Source organism: Mangifera indica, chromosome 10, assembly GCF_011075055.1.
Source record: "Mangifera indica cultivar Alphonso chromosome 10, CATAS_Mindica_2.1, whole genome shotgun sequence".
NCBI lineage: Eukaryota > Viridiplantae > Streptophyta > Magnoliopsida > Sapindales > Anacardiaceae > Mangifera > Mangifera indica.
The window spans coordinates 6,522,147-6,548,102 of record NC_058146.1 but is presented as its reverse complement, the minus strand read 5'-3'; the positions used below and the strand labels follow the sequence as shown (position 1 = coordinate 6,548,102).

The following is a 25,956-nucleotide window of genomic DNA, read 5'->3' as shown; positions in this document are numbered from 1 at the left end:
CAAAGGAAACTCAAATTAACCCTCATGCAAGCTCGGCTTGAGTCTGATTCACCTCTATTGAGATATGCAGTAGCTTTTAAAAGCACCCACTTTTTCGCTACGAGTGTGATAGTAGCAGTCATTTCAATGCAAGGTTGGAAGAGATAAAATACACTACGTAGTCATGGCATGCTTGACATTACGTTTTGAACATGCCCTGTAACCGTCCAAGGGCCATAATTCAAAGACAAGTCACATAGAACCTGCTAAGTGAAGCAAAATGGCATACATACATAAACAGGATAAACATATCTCGCAGAACACCACTCATTGAAGTCATTATACCACAGATAATATTCCCTAATAAATTATTGATCACAAAAACAATTAAGATACTGTAAAATAAAGCTTCAAAATCACAGGGTGAAAAAACAAGGATGCTTCCCAACACGTGCAGCTGCAATTGAAGCAAACTTGTTGTAAGAGTAAACCCTTTTAAATTATTTACTGTCACGGTTATGAAATCTTCTAATTAATTACTTAAAAAAAAAAAAAAAAAGGCTGTTGTAAGCCTCCTAGTCAAATCTTCTGGCGACACTTTCACCAGACCCTTCCTCATGCCAATATCAGCAGCATATCAGCTAGCACAATAGACTGTGACAGCAGTTGCTACCATCCCATAGACATTGGTGGTCACAAGCTGCAATGGTGTTGATAAAACAGCAGCAAGTGGCCCGCCCATAATAGATACCGCTTGGCCATCCTGTCCCATTGTTCCTTGATTCACATCAAGGAGTCCAGTTTTGCAGTAGATTGCAAAGTCTTCAGAATTGTTCTTAAACACATTTTAGCACCCAAAGCCATTTTCAAGCAGGTACTTTGCTCGATGGACCACAACGTCATTTGGATAAGAGACTGCAAGAGTGCAAGTTCCACCACAAGCTTTCGCAAGGAACAGAGCGGGGCTGACAGAATACTCAAAACGGTACAAGACACCACAAGCAAGGAGGCAATTTAGGCATGAGAGGACAGCTCCATGACCATCTTCAGAGGGTGTACATGTGGCGCAGGGCACAACAGATCTGGCTGGTCCTGAGCTAACTAAGAGAAGATCAAGTACCGTGCCTGTTCCTACCTCTTGGCCCTTTCTAGTAAAATGAATGACTTTATCATCAGGTCCAAAAATGACTACTTCCACAATATACTCAAATGAGAAGACAGAATAAAAACAAATCTTATCATGAAAACAGAATTTCAGCAAACTGCCGATTACCAATGAATAAACATGGCATACCACTTTGCTTAAACATTGATATAAATGAGCACTACTCACCCACAACACAAGTCACCCAGAATTTACAGTTCCAAGACAAAATGATTCAGCAATCAAATACATAAACATCCCTTTGTAAAACCAAATCCATTTACACACATTACATAATATATGCTCCTAATACTGGGAAAATACCCAAAACAAACAATCAATTCCTTGAGCTTTGGTCAGCCGATAAAATTTTACCCATTAATTTTGAAAAATTTAAATACTCACCCATGATTCAATTTTATTAGTATATTTTATTAGGTTAATTATATATAACTGATTCATCCTTTCATAGTATAATGGTAAAAATATTCTTGTAAAACCAATCCTAAATCCTAATTACAATAACATGCTATAACACTAAAAATAAAAAACCATCAATTCGATCAAATCCCACGTAATAAAAACTACAACAAGACTTGAAAGCACTAAAATCCTTCAACCATTCATCCATGACTTTAATAAGAACACAAAAAAAATACATTTTGCCCATGCAACTTCCCTACATAGTTATCCAAACGGTTTTGCCCATCCTTAGCGTGTTCCATGAACACCAAGAACATGTTTATTCAAATTCAAATCCATGCACGGTTGTGCTTCTTCCTCATGTATGACTAACGGTAGATTTAAGGGGGTCAAGGAGGGTCACTTGATTCTTGAGTTTGAAACATTTGTAATAATCTCGTAAAGTATAAAAAGTGAGTATTTTAATATCTCTTTAAGGTGGAAAAATTATTAGTTTTATACATTAAAAATATCAAAATAATCTCTAAAATTTCACAGTGAACCTTCTCATATTTCATTATTTCTTAATTGATCTTCTATATTTTTATTTTTACACAATTTGTCCATCTATATTATATCTTTGGGTTTGCCACTAGTTGTAATATTTTATTTCATTCATTTTACATATTTATTATAAAATGTTGTGTTAATGTGGATTATTTTGGGTTTATGGTTGGAAGTTTGTGTTTTTGGTTTAGCGTTATGAATTTTGTTATTGTTTTAGTGATTAAGTTATGAATTTATTCGTGGTTTATTGTGTTTGGAGTTTATTTGTTGTAATAGATAAAGTAGAATTGTATGTGTTAATGTTAAAATTTGAGTTTAAAGTTTAAGGTTTAATGTTAGTGTTTAAAGTTTCAGGTTTAGAACGTACAAGTTAATGTTTTCGTTTAAAGTTATTGTTAAGATTTTGAGTTTTCAATTAAGGTTTTCTTGTCAAGGAATATGTTTACGGTTTAAGGTTAATACATAAGGTTAAGATTTAAAATTAACGTTTAAGGTTAAAAGGTAAAAGTTAAGGTCTAAGACTAATATTTAGTTAAGTGAAAATCTTAAGGTTTAAAGTTAACATTTACGATTAAAAGTTTTACCACAATAGTTTACTTTAAATTCCTAAAACATACAAGACAGATTATAATTTTTTTTTTCTTCAATATAATTATTATCTATTGTCACCCATTGATCCCCGTACCAATCAATGCAATAATATTCAATATTTTGATTAATCTTATAATAGTCATGTAATTTATTTTAGTATATAAAATACAATGAAAAAATATCTAAAATTATATCAAATTTTCATTTCACCTAAAAAATTTACACTTTTCGCCAAATATGTAAAATTTAAAAATAGCCAAACTTTCAAAATCTAACATTACCTCCTAAATATGCTAAGGAAAATTTCATCGACCTCCTTTCGTGTGAAAAATTTAAATTAGGCCCTAGAATATGCTAAACTCATAAAATTCTTGAGACAATTAGCTTATAGTGTATTCCTTGCACTGCAATTTTTCATTTAGCCTCCTTTCTCCTTAACCTCAAAAATTTTTAAATACACCCCTGAATACACTAATAAAAATTTGAGCAACCTTTTATGAAAAAAAAAAAAAAAACAAGTAAATATTGATCTTAATATCTAGATTTAACAATTTTTCTTGTTTGAATTTATTTTTATTTTATATGAGATTTTGAAAATGAGATTGTGAGATAGTAAAAATAGCAATTAAAGTTAAGAGATGTTAGGGTTTTGTTGAAAGGTTAAGGATAAACGTAAAATTGTATTTAAATTAGTTGTTTGACTATATTGGTAAAATGGTATAATCTCCAACCTCTTAGCTAATTTTTATAAAATAAAAATACATATATAAACATTTTCGCTAACTAATCTAAAACAAACTGATATGTTAATATATTGTTAAGTGATTTAATTATTTATTTTTTTCTCTCGTCAAAATTAGACTTAACAATTTGTGTCAATAACTCATGTTCTTATCATGTCAATTTGGGTTTTGAATTGAAGACTTTAAACCTTAACTTGATTCAAAATAGAATCGTGTCTAAATTTTTCAACTTAAATTGAATTGAAATATTTTCAAGTTGACTTAACTCGATCCAACTTAATTCAAACTATGTAATAGATAAAATTGTGTCAAAATACAACATGCAATGACATGATTTGTTATGAAACTATAAACTTTGTTAAATGTCAAGGAATAATATCATTTGTTACAAAATAATATACAAAAATGATATTTTGACACAATGATATTTTATCAAAATAAAATTACTGTATTTCAAGTTAATACTATTAATTTGTTTATTATTTTTTTATATGATCAACTGTGGGGATCGAAAAACATAATATTATAATAAAAAACCTAAATAAGTATAAAATTTAAACTTTAAAATAATGTAATTGATAATCAAGGAAATTAACAATTACTTGTCAATAATTTAAAAAATTCAATTTCCAATCCATATGATGAATGTGACTATCATAAATATTAAAACTGTTAATAAGTATATGAATATGACATATCAAACATAATAAGTTTAAATCAGTAATATTTATAAAAATATAAAAAAACTAAAAATAGTTTTTTATAATTCTGCCAAAAAAAGTTATTAAATTAAAATAATTGTCCTTTGAATGATGTTGATTTGGTGTTTGATGATGCAATGTCGATTTATTTGTTCATTTAAATTAGAGAATAAAGATTTTGTGGATTGAAACTCTTTCTGTTAAATGTAGAAAATAAAATGATATTGGAGACTTTTTACAATTATGATGTTATACAATATATTGTTTAAAATTTTTGGATTTGTTCGGGTTAGTTTTGTGTCAACGCAAACACAATCTAATGTTTTGGGTTAACCTGAACTATTTTTTGGGTTAATCCGAACTATTTTTCATATTGAAAATTATTACTCTAACATTTTTTTTTATTGTATCATATCAAATTTTATCAAGTTTAATCAAAATCACATAATTATATATTGTTACGTTAATTTGTATAAATATTATAATTTTATTATTTTTGGAACCCCTAAAAGTATGATTATTGTAATTAATAACCATTTATTTTATAATTCCAACCAAAGTTTTATTTTCTCACAAAGAGTGAGGTGATATGTCGAAAATAGCAAACTCAAACTTTGTAAATTGTATCAATTAATATTAAAATTATTTGCATTTTCTTTTGAATATATATGAATAATTTTTAAATATATAATTAAATATATAAATAATATTTAATTAATTAATTTTAAATTAAAATAAAATAAAATTTAATTATATGGATGTACCCACCATTGCTTATCAATCAAACAAGACTTCCGACATTAGCGGTGGAGACCAAAGGAGACAAATAATGGTGGGTTCACATTTTTGATAGCCCAGAAAGCTAAATGGGAACACTAGATCCACTTGTTTAATTGGTGGAGTGCGCTTCTCTTTCCATATTTGCTATGAGGTGAATGTGATTGATGGGAAGATTTCTAGAAAAAACTTTGTTTTAATTTTAACTTTTATAATAGTTCTTTGATTGTTATTTTGATTAGGTTAAAGGATATTTTTCACCAAAATTTTAATTTAATCTCAAAAACATATTTATAATAGTTCAAAAATTTAAACTACTACTTATAGGCTAACCAAAAGTTTTATTTCAATCTCAAAAATATATCTATGACAGTTTAAAAATCTAAACATCTCTCCATTAATGAACTTTTATTAAAATTTTCAGTTAAAAATAAAGATAAATTTGTTATTTTGTTATTAAATTTTAAAATCCTAAAATTTTATATCATTTTCTCTTATTAGCTTAGAAAACTAACAATTTCTATTCATAATTAAATTTTAAAAATTTCACTTTTTCTCTCATTTCTGCGTTTAATCTTTGGTGGCTTAGGGAATCCAACCGCCAATCATCTCTGACAAAGATTGTTCGATGATTTTGTTAATGAAGGATGATCATTTGTCGTCTAGTTTGGGAAGATGCAACGAAGCATCATCCTTTATCACATCTTCTAAATTTAGATGATGAATGTTGTCTTTTGTCATCCTTCATGGTCGAATCTAAAAAATGGATAGAAAACATTGTTCATCGACTGAAATGGCGGTGGTCGGAGAAAACAAACAAACCCTAGAGATAAAATATTAACTTTTCAAACTTTAAAAATAAAGTGAAGTATTAGTTTTTACAATCTAAGGGGGGGATGATATTAACTTTTAGGGTTTTAATGTTTAGCGATAAAACTATAATTTTACTTTTATCTATAATTGAAAATTTTAATAAAAGTCAATCTATAAATAGGTATTTGAGTTTTTAAGTTATTGTGATGTGAGTATACTTTTGAAATGGAGTTAAAAGCTCTTGAAATTGAGTTAAAAGCTAAGGGCAAAATAGTCCTTTGGCCCTTTGATTATTCAATGAAATCGATTCATTAGCTAACTTATACAAGTAGTCAAAAGGCAATTGCTATTTGAAAGGAAAAGACAATGAAGGAGTTTGTTTTATTCCCATAAAAGTCACATACTCAATTTTTTTTTCCCTAGTAGTTAAAACTTTAAACGTTTAAAACTCAAATTGTTTAAGACTTTTATTGTTTTATTTATTTTAATTGAAATAAAATAATATTTAATTATATAATAATATATAAAAATTTATATATAATTACATATGTAAAATAAATATATGTAATATTGTTTAAATATTTATTTGATGGATATTATTGAGACAGAAGCATTCTATCTCAACTTTGGTTACATCATCTACGATGGACTTCCCCATACCGAAACATATGCTTCAAGCAGTCGGTTGTCTCAAAGGTCAAGGCTCTAGGATATTCTTCTCATTCACAACATATTCCTTCGAGGAATCTCCTCGACCCAATCATATACCACGCCACCTCATCTCCCCACGTGACTGTAACCGCATCATCACCTCACCCTAACGACCCCACAATCTACGTGTCTTCCACGTCAACTCCAGAACAATGCTCATAAATCAATGCAAAAATTCTCTTTCTTCCCTCTCTTCTTCACTTTCAATTCTTCCGTCTCGGTTTCTCTTCAAAAACATTGCTTAGAAGATTCAAAAATCTAAAAGAAAAACCGCACGGCATGGAGAGCGAGAGGCCAGGCTCTTCTTCGACGTCGTCTAAAGCGTTTTCGTTCATCTCGAAGAGCTGGCGAGAGGTGCGTGACTCGGCGGACGCTGATTTGCAGTTGATGAAAAACCGAGCCAACTCCTTCAAGAATTTGGCGAGTTCGTTCGACAGAGAGCTCGAGAATTTCTTCAATTCTGCTTCGACGTTCTCAGTTTCGTCAATTAAGTCGTCGCCGTCTTCGTCGGGAATGGAAATCAACTTTGTTAAGAAATTTCAGCCGAAGTTCTCGGAGTTCAGGCGAGTTTACTCCGCGCCGGAGATCAGTAAGCGTGTGCTGGAGAAGTGGGGACCACGCGCGAGGATAAGGTTGGACTTGTCTGCTATAAGGAACGCCATAGTATCGGAATTGGACAAGGAGAGGGACAGAAATGGAATTATTGAGTTTGATCGGGGTAAAAGGGGGAGAGAGTTTTGGGGAGAGGGAGAAGAGCAATGGGAACCTATAAGGACGTTGAAGACAAGGCTGAAGGAGTTTGAGCGAAAGCGGGAGTTGTCTGTGGAGGACCTTTTTGGCGGGTTCAAGAGTAGTGATTTTGTTGAGAAAGTGAAGTCTAGATTGGTATGTTTTTGTCTATTTTTCTTTCATTTTTGTCTATTTTGGTTATAAATATTATATGATGTTTGGTGTATATGCTTTCTAGGGAAATTTTCATTGGTTTTGTGTTGGGTTATGCGAAGGCTAGGATGAATTGAGTTCGGTTCCATGTTTTCAGATAACTAATATTGAGTCTGGAGCTTATTTTTCTAATAGCAGAACTTACAGAAGAAAAGGTCCTTATGGGTTTTATTGATCTTTAAGTAGTCTTATAATTGGATGCATTGCGGATTGTTTGGTAAATGTTGGGAAAGAAGGGTGTTCGTTGGAGATAAGAACGTGACTTGTGTGTATAGAGTGTAGTTAGTAGTTTCTATTGTAAATACTAGTGGAGGGATAGTATCGATTTTCGTGTAGAATCGGTTTACTAGAAGTTTTAACTTTGAACCCTTCTCTTGCTTCGATATGGCTAGATTGTGGATTAACGATTTTTCCAAATGTTAGTCGTGTTAAGTATCATTTAAATGGATTAAATAAGGGTAGAACTTAGAACAAATTAAATTTACGGTGGGGTATTTTGGATTTTAAGGTTTCGGCTATGCTTGACAGAGAGCATGCTGTGAACTGCAATTTAGGGTGAAAAGTTTTTCTTCCTCTGATAAGCATACAACAATCTTGTACACTAAACCAGACTAACTGTAGGAGAAGTACGGGCTCTCATTCCATTCCTTCTTCTGGGTGCAAGAGTGATTGTTTTGGTTCCTTGGGTCAACTTACTACTAAAGGATGAGGTCTAGGAGGATGTTAAACATATAATTAAAGTGTTCTGGATGCAATGGAGAAGTTCAAATAGAAATTTTATGTGATCATGGATCTCACACGATTGAAGGGCAAGTTTTTTATTTATAAAACCAGCCATGTTTCATCAAACGTAGTGTTAGGCAATAAAAAATACTCATGCATAAAATGCTTTATGCATGTGAACAAGGACAGACCATATTCTGCAGTAGATTTATAGCAGTAGATATAATGCTTCTATCTAGCTATATTTTTAACTTGTTATTAGTAAATCATTTACTGCCCCTCCCACACTACACCAGTATGAGGAAGAGAAGGTGAGAGAGAACTCTAGGGAGAGGGAAATAGAATTTAAGTCAATTGTCATATATTTGATTATGGGTTAGGCTATTTAAGCACAAAATTTTCTTTCCATCCATAGCATATCTGGTGGTTTGTAACTTCTCTCTGAAGTATATTAGATTGTATTGGACAAATGGTAATAATTGATATCACAAAACTAAGTTTGTCAAGTTAGAATGGCTTGACCATCTTCTTTAACTGCTTTGGTTTTTGGTTTCATGTTGAAAATTTATAGTCATAATTTAATGGTTCTTTGCTTCATTCTTTTGTCTTGTGTTGCTAATGTTTTTTTTGATATGCTAATTTTTAATAATGTACTTATTTGTTTGTGCAGAAAGCGATTTGCAAAGAGCCTCAGGATTCACAGGTTGGTGTCTAACCTGTGTGATTCCTGTTTAAATGCACATTTAATTTTATGAATGATCATTTCATTTAAACAATTTATGCACAGGATGCCTCCTTCAATTGTCTAGGACCTTTGGAAATGTTTGTTAAATTTGAAGGCATGTGCAAATGATCTTTTTTTCTTTTACACAGGAGGTACCCCCACTGGATGTACCAGAACTTTTGGCATGTCTGGTGAGACAATCTGGATCATTTTTGGATTATTTTGGTGTTAGAAGAGGTAAGTAATTGTGATCTTTTTTAGGTTTAATTTGTAAATTGAAAGGGATGGTTAACTTATGTGTTCTAATCGAGTGAAATTTTTGGATTATTACTCTTGACAGCACTCTAATACTCTATTTTTAGCTTAATGATAAATATATAAGTAGACTGTGGGAATCAAATCTTTTTGGCTGTTTTATAAAATAAATCAAGGAGTGGGACTGATGGCCAAATATTGACCTGGACAAGTGAAAAGTTTCAGGCTTCACCTTGCTTGTACTTGTGAATAATATGAAAGAACTGAGATGGCAGATAAAATTAAAATATTTCCTAATGATTGGGCTTTCAAATCCTGAAACTCCCTCCCCCCTTTATTATTCATAAAATGGTGTCACATTAGCTGATCATACCAGTGGTTTACATGAAGGTAAAAATCATCATAAATGCATCTAACAAATTAAGGTATTGGCATATTTAGTTATCAAGGGACTGTTTTTTTAAATATTCCTTAGCTGTAAGGCAATCAATATTTGTTTTTTTTTGGTTCTTTTGTTGATTAGTTGATCAATGTGATGGCTTTCATGTTTCTGGAAATCACGATTTTGAATATCAGTTGACAATTTTATTGCTGCTTTGAATTTAATGCTGTTTTGAATAAAATTTCAGATATATGTGATAAGATAGTGGAGGGCTTGTGTAGCAAACGCAAAGAACAACTTCTGTTGCGCTCGCTTTCAGCAGGAGAATCCACCTTACTTGAGAATGACAACATAAATGATGAACTTGATTTAAGGTTAGCCAGTGTCCTTCGAAGTACAGGACATCATTATGAAGGTGGCTTTTGGACAGATTTTGCAAAGTATGACCAATCAGAGAAAAAAAGACATGTGGCCATTGTCACAACTGCTAGTCTTCCATGGATGACTGGAACAGCTGTAAATCCACTTTTTCGAGCAGCATATTTATCAAAGACTGTGCAACAAAATGTCACACTATTGGTTCCCTGGCTTTGCAAGTCAGATCAAGAATTAGTTTATCCAAATGTCACTTTTAGTTCGCCTGAAGAGCAGGAAAGCTACATACATAACTGGATCGAAGAAAGGATTGGATTTAAAGCTGAATTTAAGATCTCCTTTTATCCGGGAAAGGTAGCTCTTTGATGAATTAAATTATGGAATGACTTGTTGATCATACCGAGGACAATTCATGTCTGACTTTTTTTATCTCCCTGTTTTTCAGTTCTCAAAAGAAAGGCGTAGTATAATACCCACTGGAGATACTTCTCAGTTTGTTCCATCAAAGGATGCTGATATTGCTATCCTGGAAGAACCAGAGCACCTTAACTGGTACCATCATGGTAAGCGCTGGACTGATAAATTCAACCATGTTGTTGGTATTGTCCACACAAATTACTTGGAGTATATCAAGAGGGAGAAAAACGGGGCTCTCCAAGCTTTCTTTGTGAAACACATAAATAATATAGTCACAAGGGCACACTGCCACAAGGTATGTCAAACTTATTGTATGATGGCTTGTGACTAATGAATTGATCATGGGAAGTGGTTCAATTAATGTTATCTGGCTGTGGCTTCTCTAGTAAAATTTTATAGGTAGTTATCATGTGGTGTGATCTAATTACTTGTGCTCACCATTCAGGTTCTTCGGCTTTCTGCTGCCACTCAGGATTTACCAAAGTCTGTGGTTTGCAATGTCCATGGTGTAAATCCAAAGTTTTTGAAAATTGGTGAAAAAGTTGCTGCAGAAAGGGAACTAGGGCAGCAAGCCTTCTCAAAAGGAGCCTATTTTCTTGGCAAGATGGTCTGGGCAAAGGGATACAGGGAGTTGATAGATTTGCTTGCAAAGCACAAGAGTGATCTTAATGTTCTCAAGTTGGATGTTTACGGTACCGGAGAGGATGCACAGGAAGTTCAGAGTACTGCTAAGAGGTTGGATTTGAATCTCAATTTTCAGAGAGGAAGAGACCACGCTGATGATTCTCTTCATGGGTAAGAAACTCTTGGGAACCTTCACGGTTGCTCCGAAAGTATTTACTGAAAGGATTCTATTTTAGAATTTTCTAAAATACATTAAATATAATATATGAAATAAATCCAAAGAAGCAAGTATTTATATTCAAAATCAAATTAAATTGAGCTCATATGTGTAGTTTTCATTTCTTAATTATTATCCCGTAATCCTTTTGTCTAACATGTTTTCCCTCTGCTTTCAGGTACAAAGTCTTCATAAATCCTAGTGTCAGTGATGTGCTTTGCACTGCTACTGCCGAAGCACTTGCCATGGGAAAATTTGTAGTGTGTGCTGATCACCCATCAAACGAATTCTTTAGGTCATTTCCAAACTGTTTGACCTACAAGACATCTGAAGATTTTGTTGCCAGAGTAAAAGAAGCATTAGAGAATGAGCCTCAGCCCCTTACTCCTGAGCAAAGATATAACCTCTCATGGGAGGCTGCCACCCAGAGATTTATTGAATATTCTGAGCTCGAAAAAGTCTTGAATAATGACAATGCTGATGCCAATTCAGGCAGAACCAATGGAAAGATCATCAAAAAGTCAGTTTCAATGCCTAGCATTAATGATGTGGTTGATGGCGGGTTGGCATTTGCTCACTACTGTTTCACAGGGAACGAGTTTCTTCGACTTTGTACCGGAGCTATACCTGGGTCACGAGACTATGACAAGCAGCACTGTAAAGACCTGCATCTCCCACTGCCACAAATAGAAAATCCAATCTATGGCTGGTAAGTACAAGAACGAACCACCATTTATTCAACAATCGCCATGTATAATATAATAGCTTGTTCACATAGGATCTTATCCATTTTGTTTGTAGACGCAATGTAGGATCTAGTCCATGTTTGTAAATAGAAGGTTTCTTTTGCGTTGTCAATATATATTCATTTCAGAACCACATATTGCCAAAAAGGAAATTTTGTTTTGTTAATAGAAGAGTAGATGCCTAGCCAGTGATTATTTATGTTGAAAATAAACTATGTTCTGCTGTACCGTATTTTTGATTAATGTATGTTTCGGCTTGAGCCAGAATAAGCTTTAGCCAGAATAAGCTTTCTTCATTTTTTGGCCTCGATACTCTCATGAGCAAGTTTTCGCACTGTATAGATCAGTTATTTGTACATTAAGAGTTCAAGAAGTTTTGATGCTTCCTTTTTCGGTAAGACTAGTGCATTAGAGTTCTTTGACTACTTCAAAAGTCGTAGCATCTGAAGTTGATCATCTGGAATTATTTGGACCTATTTTTGTATGATAACAATACTTCATTCGACTACGCCAATTGTTCATTTTCTATTCGTTTTTTCAGAAAACCAGAATATGTGGAAATAAATTATGAATTTAACTTAAAAACGTTAATTCGGCCGTTTTAATTAAAAGAAAAAACTATTGGTGACGAGATTTGCACTGAAAGAGATAAATAGACAATCCATTTTTAACGTGATTTGGCTGAAAAAACCAAAAGTCTATATCCATTGTAAGGATATTATTTGAGTAGACAATATTACGATGTTTAAGTGTTGATAGAATGTTGGGAAGTGTTTCTCCATTAGCCTTTCTTACCGTGAAGAAATATGTATTAGTAGAGACTAAAGTTACATATATAATTATTTTAGTGAAATGTGGAGTTACATATCTTGATGATTGCTGTTGTAATCATGATATGGTAGGAGAGGTGATTGCTCTTTGATTGTAATTGCTAAAATTGCGGGAAATGGTTATAAGATAATAGGAAATAGTTATTTAACATTAAAAATATTGCGTGAGTCATGATTGATATTGACTCTTATTTCCTAATTATAACTTTTAGATAAAATCATGTCTAATTTGTGTCTTTTCCTCAACTTACAAGTTGGTGTGGTGTATGTTCGCTAACTGTAAATCGTTTTCATGAATGTTGTTTTCATGGATTTGATTAAAGAAGAGTTTTTTTTACCATATAACAATTGTTCTTATCTTTTGAAGTGTAGATAGTGCTGTAAAAATTTTTTACCTTTTTACATAGATAAATGCCATGTGATCGGTCAAAATCCTCCAATTGCTAACATGACAGTTTGTTCTAGGCCTTCAATGTGCCACATGCGTGAGTTATGTGTCCGTCATGTCGATTCAAATACTCATAATGTCTTGTAGATCACACGTTTTGTGCTGCTAATAGAATGGCAATATGTGTCATCATGTTGTCTTGGATGGCTTGTATTAATTCCCTCATTTTGTCGAAATTTCCACAAGGAAGTTGTAGAATCCAGGCGTAGGTTATACAACTTTTTTCATACGTCTTCCCTTCCTTTGCGAAACCTTAATCCACTTGACAAAGTCTTTTGTTATTTGGTGTCCAGTTTTGTGTCTATCCTCCCAGACTTTTTCAAGGTGAGTCTCTTTAGTTTCTTTACGTTGTTTTGGACATGTGAGTAGGGCTTTTAGGGAATTTCGAAGAGTTGGCTAAGGCTTATATTCAACTAGTGTCAAGTTGGTCACGACTCATCGAGTAGGTTTTTCGGTGGCTAACAATTGTACTTTATTTTTGTCAACAGATGCCTTTTGAGGATTCTCCTAATGATGGGGTCCGACATTATATGGAGTAGAAACATTCGTCAATCGAGGAAGTAGCTTCGTCGATGCATAAGAGAAAAGCTTCGATGGTAGCTTTGTTGGAGCCTCTTTCAAGATTAGTCCCTGGAACTCGGCCTAGCAAGATTTTGTTATAAGATTTGAAGAAAAAATCAAATTTAAACAGATATTTTTGTAATCTTTAGGTTTTAGTCTTTATTAGAATAATTTTTGTCTGCGAAAACTTTTATAAAAAAATTATTTTCATAATTTTCAAATTATTAGATTATAGTATCATTTTTCAAACATAATAAATTATATTATTATATCTTAAAAATGACTTTGAATAAGTTTTTGAAAAATGTATTAAATTATCATTTTTCAAAGTTTTAAGGAGGAAACTGTGAGTTTTCGAAACTTCAAGAGGCAAAGTGCTGTAAAATTTGGTCTTGACTAAATTGGCCGATTGTGCTTGCTGAATTTTGAGTGCAGGATAATATAAAAGCCATGTTTTTAGTTTTTAAAATTTGATTAATTCCTTTTTAATTGACTGATTTAAGTGATAAAATTTTTAATGTTAGTGCTGCACAGATGCCATGAAAGTGTCATATTATATTTGATTGATCAAAATATATCTGGTTGACTAAATTATGCATTTTCTAAGATTCTATTACAACTAGATTGATAAATAGTGACTATTTTTATTTCGGTTTTTTATATATAAACCCAATCAAATTCACTTAGCGTGCAAGTTAAAATTTTCATACAATAAAGAGCAAAACATTTTTGAGTTGTTTACTTGCAATCTTTCTTTCTAATAAAAACCATTACCGATTCACTTTCTTGTAATTATATATATTGAATTGTACTATACTTCAACTTTTATATACCTTCTTTAAGAGAGTTTTAATTTCAGATTTCTATAAATTTGTACTATAGAAGAGTGTATTTCACTCTTGTTGAAACAAAAAAATTTTAGTGAGAGAATTTGATATTTTCTTATTGTAAAGTTTAATAACACTTTTAAAGTTATTTGTATTGGTGAAGGAAAACTTGGTTGGGGTTTGTCGACTAACAATTTGTGGAATACTCTAAGAGAGTAGATGAAGACCAGGTTGTTAGCATCATTCTGTCACTTATTTTATTTATGGAAAGTTAAAAATGTCATTTTATTTTAATAATGTTATTTTTTTTAGCTTGACCATTGGTGAAACCACTCAGATTGGGAAAAAATTTAGATCGGTCTTTTAAATAGATCAAGACTTGATCTTGTATTAAACAAATATCTTATATATTAATTAATTATATTATCTAAGATTAATGAATATGATAATATTAAAAAGACGTTTGGTTTGAGATAATTTTTATTATTTCGTTAATTTATCTTTTGTTATTAATATTATTTTGATTAGTTTATCGAATAATAAAAAATTTGGTATTTTTTAATTTACCATAGGTGATATGATAAATAATATGACTATTAAAAAAATTATCAAAATAATTTTAAATTTGTTATAATTTTATCTTTATTTATTATTTTTTGGACAAAAACATCCTATTTTAAATTAAAATAACAAGTAACTTGGAGATTTTGTAAGAAAAATATATTGACAATAAGATAACAACATGAAAAAAAAAATTTAACTAATTAATTTTATAATTTGGTAACATAAAAGGGCCTAATATATTATTAAGATGAAAAATATTTGAGAAAATATACTAAACAAATATTTATTTTAAGATATATTAGTTTAACAATATACAATATTGATTTATATATAATAATCTTTCAAAGGTAGTGAAGTAAAATAATATTTTAGTATTTTTTATTATTAATCAAACACAATAATTATATATGTATACAAATTTTATCTAACATAGTATTATATTATACCCAATAATTTTTTAAATAATATATTTTTGTGATAATATTTCATTTTTTATAATGAAAAATTATCTAAACCAAACATACCCTAAGAATGTTTAGTTTTCTAAAGTGGCTTGAGTTGTGGGATTACAATTAAGGATGAATTTGAATCAAACGGAGTTTTAGCTTGAATTAGCTCGAATTTGACTCAATTTGAAAAAGTCAAGCTTGAGCCTAGCCTTGAGCCCAACGAGCTCTTCATAAACCAATTTGAGTTTGGCTCGTCTTGGGAAGAATTGAGTTCAAATTGGACTTTAATATTGAGTTGCCACTCATGAAGTTCATCAAGCCCTTGAGAGAACAAATAAATAATTAACTAATTAACATTTACATAATAATTTTTTTTAGATAACGATAAAATTTTATTTAAATTAGATTACCTTTTTGAGGTAGGCTTGACCAAACCAAATATATAAAACGACGAGTCTAATGATTGAACATAAAATAAATTAAAAGCTTAATTTTAAAATATTATTAAGGAAAATTTAAATTTTTACTCATTTTATATTTGAAATCTTCCTTTTCCCTCTCAAACTATCCCATGAGAGCATTTATATAACTTATTGCCATAGTGATTCCATCTCAGGATTACTTACTAGAAAAACAAATTGAAGCAAAACCGAGGAATGTTCAGCTTTCCAAATTCTAATGTGGGTCAATCAAAAATTCGGGAAAGCAGCTTCTGACCAAAAATACTAGTTTAATTTTGCTTAAGAGTATCCATGTCTGTCGTGCTTACTCATCACATGCTTCGCTTTATTTATTTATCTATATATAATCAAAAGGCCAAAGGACTATTTCCCACCTAAGTTTAGGTGCTATCTCAATGTCACACTTATTAGATTTAAAAATCTAAAAGTCTTATCTATTTATTAAAAATTTCAATTAGAGTTAAGGGTATAACTGTTATTTAACCAAAAAAACTAGAGTTTTATTACATTTACCCCCTTAGCTTGAAAATCTTACAATACCATCACTTGAAGTTTGAAAAATCAAAATTTCTCCTCTAGAGAACTTCGCTATCTCAAGTGGCGTTGACTCTCCCTCCCAGTTTAACTCTGCATGCTGATCACTTTCCAGCCACCGATGAAACCTATCTCCTCCAATGAAGATGCAATCATCTTCGTTTGAGAAGAAGACGACCATCGAAGGTCTCAGACGACAATGTCATTTTTGTCTAAGACCTCCGACGGTAGTTTTCATCTTAGATGAAGACGAAATAGTCTTTGTTCGAGACGAAGACTCTCTGACGAAGACGATTTTGTCTTCGTCAGAGGAGATGGGCTTTGTCGATGGCTAAAAAGTGATCGGCAGGGAGAGTTAAGCGGAAAGGGAGACCCAACGGCACAGGAGACAACGAAGTTTGTCGTCTCCGATGACGGTTTACAAACCTTATGAAAAAAATTTTGATTTTTCAAACTTTAAGTGGGGGCATTGTGAGATTTTCAAGCTGAGAGGGGCAAACGTAAAAAAACTTTAGATTTTTAAAATTTCTTATTAAATGATGATTTTGTCCCTAACTATAACAAAGATTTTTAATCGATGAATGAGACATTTTGATTTTCAAATTCTATTTTAATTTTTAAATTTAATCTTAATTTCTTTATACATAATATTAAATTTAGAAAGCAAGTTTTTTCATTTGGTTTTTGGGGAAGAGACCAATTAATTAACCAGTTAACAAAGAGGCTTGGAAATTAATGCAAGGAAATTAGACAGGGAAGTTACATAAAAAGTTCTTCATTTATCAATATATAAAAGAATTTTCATTAAGCATTGCAATGGTAAGAACTTCCACAATTATTATACCTCACTTTTATTTTATTCTCCAATTTTCAAATTTTTAAGAGGAGTAGAAATTGGTGATTCCCAAATGGGAAATCATTTCCCCAACTCAACCCATTTATGTAGCTATTAATTTTTTTATAGGTTTAAGGTTTATTTTATTATTATAATACTATCATATTTTTATAGTCATATTTTAACTCAATAATATCAAAATTCTTTATACAAATTTCATTTAAACTTAATTAGTATTGTACTTTCATCAAGGGGCATAGTTGTAGTGTAATTAGTGGGAATAAATTTTATATTTTAATTAACAATTGCATCCATTTAAAATATATTTGATACGAGACATAAGATCCCATTAAAAGGGAATTGAATAAAAATATATTTTATTGTAAATTTAATTAACTTGATATTTTGTCCCCACTAAATAAAATTCCTGGCTACTTCCCTTTTTTCACTTATAGCTATATATATTATAGAAGTAAATAAAATTTATAAAATATAATCTTATATTAGGGTTCAAGGTGGGGAGTATTAAACCGATCTCCTCCCTTTAGTGATTTAGTTTGCATCCTTTAGGTCTCATTACAAACTAATGTGTATAAATTATTTTTTTATCAGTCTTTTCTATTAATTTGATTAAATTGATGGGTTAGAATTTTTTTTATTATCTTATAATTTTATAATCTAGGTTTTATATTTATGTGACTTAAAACGAGGGCACATGTTTAACACTATCTATAATTTTTGAAGGGAATGTTGTAATGCCCTTCTAGGAATTCCACTAGTAATTAACATATATGCAATAAACAATATGCCATCTTGCGTGGAAAGTTTAATAAGTGGGAAACACCTCAACATTCAACTCTCAATTTCTTCTCCTCTCTTTTTTAGCATGTTTCATGTAACATATTTTGATTTACTTCCTTAATTATCAAAAAAATTGACAAACTAAGCATTAATTTTCATTATTTAATTAATTATTTGTTATAAGGTGAAACTGGTAAATAAACCACAACAAGCCTTTTTTTGTCTCTGATCTTCTTATCTAATTATTACTTAATTATATTAATTATTTCTTCAACTTCAAGCTACCTGATCTAACCTTTTGGAAAAAATCAATATATATAGTTGACGTCCCTTCTCCTTTGTGGGTTCTTTTGTTTTGACATAATTGAAAATGAAGATCAAGAAAAAAAAACAAAAACAAATAAAAAAGCAATAGAAACTAATCTACATAGGACTATGATTCATAGCAGCAAAATGCACTTCCTTTTCTTTTACTATTTCATTAAGAATACAATTATACCTACAAAAAATATTTGCTAATTTACTCATATAAAATAACATGTTAATATATGATTGAGTAATATGATTGTGTATTTTTTTCTCTCACTTTAAAATTATTTAATCATATAATTTATATAAATAAATTAATTTGTACATATAATTTTACGCACAACAATAGAAAGTTTATCATCAAAAAGGGAAGTTTTGTTAATAATATTATATTCTTTCAAACAAACCCTAGACCTCATCAGTCATAATTCATTCTATTAACAAAATATATTTACAAAATTTAAATTCTTTCTCTGTTCTTTGAAATTTCCCTAGAAATATTCCCATCATTTTCTTTAGAATTTTCCCCAGAATCCAACGCCCTATCTATGTCGATAACAACATGATTACTGATATTTCCATCTAAAACAGGCTGCAGACTTCCTCTGTGGAGCCATTCACGAGGCTGCACCTTCAACTCAGGTGAAACTGTTGCTTCCACAGTCTTGAAATGAGCCAAATTTGCCAGTTCATTCACTGCATCGAAAGTTTTTTCGACGGTTTTAACGATTTCGACTAGGATTGAAGCCAGTGTTGCAGCTGGAACGATCTCTTGGAGATTTACAATATTGCTTGTGCTTAAGTTTGCAGCTTTGAGAGTTACTTTCAAATCTTTTATGGCATTTTTCGAGGCTTCGACAAAAGGGTTTGCGGCCGATGGATCAGCCATTGTTTTAATTGATGAAGCTAATGCTTTCAGGGCTTTGCCTGATTCTGCACTCATCTTTATGCATGGTTGTTGAATTTCACCTTGTAATTCTGGTGGAATCTGCAGCAACACATTAACAATTAATTAATTAGGTAGATGAATCAAAAGTAATTAATTTATTAATGCGCATGCATGTTATTAGGAGTTAATTGTATTAATTAATGTGCGTAGTTTTTTTTATTTTTGGTGGAGGACGCATTAGTACAGGACAGTGCAAAATCTTTTTAGGGATTTAATCATAATATAAAAATAAACATTCAAACTTAATTTTCACAGTTTAGGTATAAACTTTAGAAGTCACGAATTATAATTAATTAAATATTTAATAATTTTAAATTAAATTAATTGTTAACTTTGAAAAATACGGAAGATAGGACGTCATATAATACTTGAAAATCGGAGTTTTTGATAAGAGCATTAAGAGCTTCAATCTGGTAAGCACATTGTCGAGCAAGACCTCCGATCTTTAAGTATTGTTTCCATGGATGACGAAGCCCGAAACGCCCATGTCCAGGTTCCCATCTTGCTAAATTTGCCTGCAAATTAATTATAATCATATTAATTAGTAATAATTAATTAGAATATTCAGATTAACACATGGTTACAAATTAATTAAATTGATCTAACACGTGATTTGATATCTAATAAATTAGATTAAAAATACTCACCAAAGAATCTTCAGTATTCTTTGAAGTGAGAACACTTTTGTACCCTTGAAGAAATGACTTGTCTTTCTTAACTACAACTTCTTCAGAACTCTCTAAATTTTGGAAATATTCACCTCCAAATCCTGTACATAATTAATTAAAATCTTACTAAAAAATATTAGAAGAAATTGAAATACTAATATTAATATTATTAATACCTTCAAGGTAGTTTCCTAGCTTTTCTAAATTGGAAACAAGAAGATGGTGAAGATCTTCGCCAGCCCAAACTGGACAAACGAAAATGGATACAATAATACAAGTTGCTCCGCCGATTAAAATTGTTGTGAATCTTTGATGAGCCAACACCAAAATTTCATCAACTCGATACCCAGAAACAGCTACCAGGCTGAATGTTAGTATAAATATCAACACTCCATAATCATATCTCGCCTTAATCTTTGGAAAGAAACGAGTGAATGTAGATGCAGCAGCTACATGAACGAAAAACCAAACAGAATCAATGTCATAAAATATATAACCACAGAGAAAACTGACATTAGCGAGGTGAATAGATATCCAATTATTATAAGAATTATTTTTATGATTTTGGTGATTAATTATTTTTATTTTTATTAAAACTAAGTAAATTTATTATTTTAACAAGAAAAAAATATTGTTAAAAGTTTATTTTCTATGTTAAAAATTTTAAGAATTAGAAAATTCTTGTCATTGTCTTTTGTTATAGTTTCTTTCATTAAAAAAAAAATATATATTTTAAGTATTTGACAAAGTTGACCTAGTAAGAAGACAAGGATTCCGAGAATAATCGGTTCGCCATTCTTGCCAGAAAGGCTTGCCAAATGTTTTGCTCCGAACCCGAGAGCTCCGGCTGACAATGTTGCAAAGCCTCTGTTGAGACACTTGCTTAGGGTTCCACCTGCGACAATAATTAACATTAATCTGATAACATCATCAAATCGATGACTTCATTAAATATTTCGCGCTTTGATTATTTAATGCAGTTACCTACGGTATACTCGAACACAACGACCACCGTGAGGACGGCCCACATGCCGGCGACTCCGAAGCTATTATACAAGGGCCTGGTATAGTATACTAAAGAGACCATTGAGAGGGCAAGCCCCACTTTGAAAGAGTGAATGATTCGTCTTGGATCATTTTTTCCGAGTTCCTCAATGCTCTTTGCAAACTCAATAACTTTGGCCCTGAAGCTGCAACAAAGGGTCTTAAGCCAGCTCCATGCGCGAGCCAAAAACCTTGATTTCTCTTTAGTTGTTCGACGAATCTCCATAACTACAAAACCGTGGAAGGAGCAAGTTTGAATGAAGTACTAAGAGAGGCTTAAGTTGTTGAGATTGGAGAGAAATGAACAAGGTGAAATGAATGAATGCAAGTAAGAATGTGCTGGTTGGCCTCTCTATTTATAAGGAGAAAAAGTTGGGCCATATTGAGAAGAATATTATTAACGGATCGTATATGTGTTGTCAATTTGTTGGAGAGAAGACAAAGATTTTCTTTGATAAAAGTATTCACTTATTCAAAGAATATAAGAATATTTTGTGGGTGTACGGTTGAAGTTTACTTTGATTTAATTAGCAATATTTTTATAGTTAGGGCTAGAAGAACCAGCCCACATGCTGAACAAAAATTAAGTAGGGTCCAGCCTGGAGAGATGGCACTTGTGTCAAAATTAAAAGATAATTTAATTAATAATTATTCTAAAATATTTTTTATTTTATTTATTATATTAATAAAAAATAAATAATTTTTATTTAAAAATTAATAAATAAAAATATAGTTATAATAAAATCAAAATTATATTAATAATTTTTAAATATATAAAATAAATATGATAATTAGATTTCCTTTTATATTACTTATCATATTACGACCGGTAATAAATAAAGTAATATAATTAATAAAAAATAAATTCTTGGAATAATCTTTATTACCCCTCAACCAAATGTCCTCTATTTACAAATAATGATATTAAGTGATCACGAACGGAGATAGAATGATTTTTAATTATATTAAAATATATCATTATTATAACACTTTCTACCTTAGACATCCAAAATATCAATTTTATAAGTTTCTAACCAATTTTGATTTGTGCAAAGTTTTTATTTCAATACTTGTTTTTTATCAATTTCAAAATATCTTACCAGTTATGCATGCATGTGTAAATAATATATTAAAAAATTATTACGGTCTAATATTTGGTACTAATTTTCCTCTTATATAAAATTTTCTAATTCACATTCATCATATTTAGATTGTTTCAAGATAATTTATCCCTTTTTAAATTGGGTTAATTTATTGAAAATTTTAAAGCTTCTGATGAGTTTCGGAATCCAAAGTAATTAAAATTTAAAACTAAGTAAAACCAACAAGACTTAGTGTATAACATGTAGTTCTTAACAGGAAAAAAAATAAAGTTAAAAAAATAATTAAATTAAGAGTAAAATGGATCATAGTGACACCACGATGACAATGGAAAAGCAACTCAAAAGTGTAAAGATGACTATGACTTATAGCCATTCATATTATTAAATTTTTGTTTAGAACTTCACCAAACTTTCTTTATTGCTTCTGATTATAATTAATCCTATCTAAGTTGCATATTTATTTCCCTCGACTTGAGACAAAGCTGCGATGGAACATGATATTTTTATATAGGATATATATATATTTTTTTTAAATTTTAAAATATGTTAGATGATATTACGTGAATGGTTTAACCATATCCACAAATATTTAACAAATGTTATACGAAGCTTATTATACAAATCAGCACTTACTAGCTATAGTTAGATTAAATACATCTTCTATCTGTCATTCGACCAAAGACGTGGATAAATTTTTTACTCTGAATTAAGGAGATTAACACTGCAAGGTAGTATATCTCTTTAATATCAACAATATAGTTAGGCCAAAAGACTTATTCTCACTCAAGGTATATTGTAAATCCAAACTCTTATCCATTAATTTTTAAAATTCAAATATTCATTTGTTTGTTAAACTTTATTATTATTGTTTGGGTAAAATTATCATTTAGAGATTTTATTTAAAAAATTATCTCTTTTTTTTCACCTTAGTTTTAAAAACTCATAATTTTTTCATATCCTTATATTTCACAGGTTTAAAAACTGACTTTTCCCTTGTAAGTCTAGGTTTGTAATCTCCATGTTTTTCCCATTTATAGCCACCCCCCCAACCTTCTGAAAAATCTCAGTTTTAACCCACTTCAGATTTAGTTTCCCTATTGCCGCTAATGACCTTCTCCCTCTATCTCTAACATTTCCTCTACCTAGGCCAAGTTGTCAGCATCCATATCCCTCCCATTTCTCTCCTTACTAATGTCTTTGTCTTTGGATACAAAAAGGTCATCTTCAGGTATGAAGATGTATTCTACGTCATCAATGAAGGATCATCGAGGGAATGCGTTCAGACATCTCAAGAGCTGATGAAGAGATGTGAGCAATATGCGATGTTGACGACGGACGAAAGTTGTGCTATGACAAGAAGAGCTATCGAGTTACAATCTCATTAAGGGAAAGAGACTCCGTTGGAGAGAGAGGTTGACTTGACATTGGAAGGGAAAGGAGGCACGGTCTCAAGGAGAGGAGTCAACTGGAGAAGGTCGCTAGCATGTGCAGAAAGTTGAAAATGAAAGGGGGTTTGAAATTGAGATTTTTCAAAAGGTTGGGGGCAACTGTGAATGGGAAAAATATGGAGGTTGCAAACCCTAGACTTTGGGGGAAAAAGTTAGTTTTTAAACCTGAGAAATATGAGAGTAGGGGAGAATTGTGAGTTTTCAAAACTAAAGTAGAAAAAAAGAGATAAAATTTTTTCTTTAAATAAAATCTTTAAAAAACGATTTTATCTTTGATAGTAACAGTGAAATTTAATAGACAGATAAGTATTTGAATTTTTGAATGTTAGTGAGTGAAAGTTTGAATTTACACTAAACCGTGGGTGGGAATAAGTCTTTTGGCCATATAATTATTCTATTTTGGTTTAATTAGAATATATTTAAATCTTAATCTCATGTTTGAATTATGCGTACTCATTTTGTGTATATAAATTAATATATACTTAATATATATCATCATATGATTAGATTATTTTGAAATAAGAATCATATAACACCTACTCACATAATAATATATATAAATATATACCTGTTTTTATATTCAAAATGAGTATACATAATTTTGCTCATTATAAATATGTAGATTTAATTATTTGAATGTAATTTTACATAAATATGAAAAGTCAATACAAATAAAAGGGAGCACATATATAGAATTTCAGACACATTCACATAGGAAGAAAACAATTATTGTCAGGAGTTATTCTCAGAAAGAGTGGAAAGTCCTCCTAGAAATCCATATATCGTCCCAAGGATCTTTGTCCAAAAAGTTACTTCTTTCTTTGGATATATTTTTTCATTGACAACATACTATGGATTTAAGTTTTCGAATATCAACCCAAACCATGTTAAAAATTCTTTGAATACTATTTTTCTTTAAAATTATTTTATCTTATATAATAGTTGATATTATGATTAATTATTTAATTTATTATCACTACTATAATATATTTTATACAAATTATAAATTATTTATATAAGTTATTGATAAAAAATCTATCTATAGAAATAAATATATTTCAATATAAAACGTTTATTTTTAAGAAATACAAATGATTATAAGAGAATTTAACATATATATTTTAAGAGTAATGTTATTTATATTTATAATGAATATTAATTTGAGTATCAATGATGATGTTTTATTATATTATTGGTACTCATTATAAATGAATATAGTATTTGTTTTTTTTTTGTATATTTTAATATTATTATTATTATTATTATGAACTAATTTTTTATAACACATGGAATAATAAGCAAAGTCAGCAATCACTAGTGAGCTGGTTGAATCTGACGCTATCATATTCAATTTGATTTTTTTCATTTTATCTTCTCTACCATTAAACCTCAACCTTTTCGATCATTTGTAAAATTTATATTCAAAGTCAATGAAATAAAAAAAAAATTACAAAAATAATTAAAACTTACTTAAGAATGCCAACGGAGACTTTCTTAATTCTTAGTTATTCCATAATTTTTCATCTGCAATTAAATTTTGTTGGTAAATTTCATTGTTGAAAGAGCATCTGGCCTTGACATTTTCTGATTCGAAATACAATGGCTCATATCAGCCACATAATTGAAAGTTAAAAGGAGGTTAAACCTTATCGAATTTTTCTTCATTCTTTTTATATCTTTATTACATATATTTATGGAAATTATTTAATGTCTACAATTCAATATTAGAAATTTGTTCAAATTTCAACTTTTATGATGACAAATTTCTTCAAATTTCAAAGATTTTTTTTTTTCAATCAGTCAAAATAAATTTCAAAATTTAGAATATAATTATATGATGAAAGTCTAATATACATAAGTTGAACATTCAAGTAAAAACAATATTATTCTCATAATTAAAATTAGAGATATAATTATTAATTTTTCTTATGTAAGCATTTTAAGAGATGAGATAATTCTAAGAAAATGCAGCAGCCTTTAGAAAGTGTGCTAACTAATGGGCAAATAGTGCATATATAGTTGGCAAACACAATTGACAGATAATGAAAGGTAAGATTAGGTCACAAAAAATAATATCTTAATCATTGCAAATTGATTAAATATATGTACGATATCATGCACGGCAAAATAAAAATATAATAATTCATTACTATCAGGGTTTTGAAAAAGAAAAATTGAAAATTTTACCCATTTTTTCAGTTGGGTATACATATATCTCACTTATCTTAAAGTATAATAAAAAAAAATATTTTATTTTTTCAAAATAACCCTATTGATGTAATTCATGCAGAA

General features: G+C 30.3%; 2 protein-coding genes and 1 pseudogene across 2 annotated transcripts; 1 reads left to right on the top strand and 2 right to left on the bottom strand.

Annotated features, from left to right (window-relative positions):
• Window positions 1-161: 161 nt before the first annotated feature.
• On the bottom strand, window positions 162-1,289 carry LOC123227867 (annotated as a pseudogene).
• Window positions 1,290-6,615: 5,326 nt separating this feature from the next.
• LOC123227641 (digalactosyldiacylglycerol synthase 1, chloroplastic-like) lies at window positions 6,616-12,129 on the top strand. The gene is made up of 7 exons (XM_044652730.1): window positions 6,616-7,313; window positions 8,764-8,796; window positions 8,967-9,054; window positions 9,702-10,183; window positions 10,275-10,541; window positions 10,692-11,041; window positions 11,266-12,129. Exons 1-7 carry the CDS (start codon window positions 6,708-6,710, stop codon window positions 11,798-11,800), a joined length of 2,361 nt encoding a protein of 786 aa, XP_044508665.1. The 5' UTR covers window positions 6,616-6,707; the 3' UTR covers window positions 11,801-12,129.
• Window positions 12,130-18,912: 6,783 nt separating this feature from the next.
• LOC123227866 (aluminum-activated malate transporter 8) lies at window positions 18,913-21,339 on the bottom strand. The gene is made up of 6 exons (XM_044652990.1): window positions 21,054-21,339; window positions 20,824-20,964; window positions 20,246-20,518; window positions 20,049-20,170; window positions 19,770-19,916; window positions 18,913-19,440 (listed from the first exon to the last, which is right to left on the bottom strand). Exons 1-6 carry the CDS (start codon window positions 21,337-21,339, stop codon window positions 18,913-18,915), a joined length of 1,497 nt encoding a protein of 498 aa, XP_044508925.1.
• Between the last annotated feature and the right edge of the window lie 4,617 nt (window positions 21,340-25,956).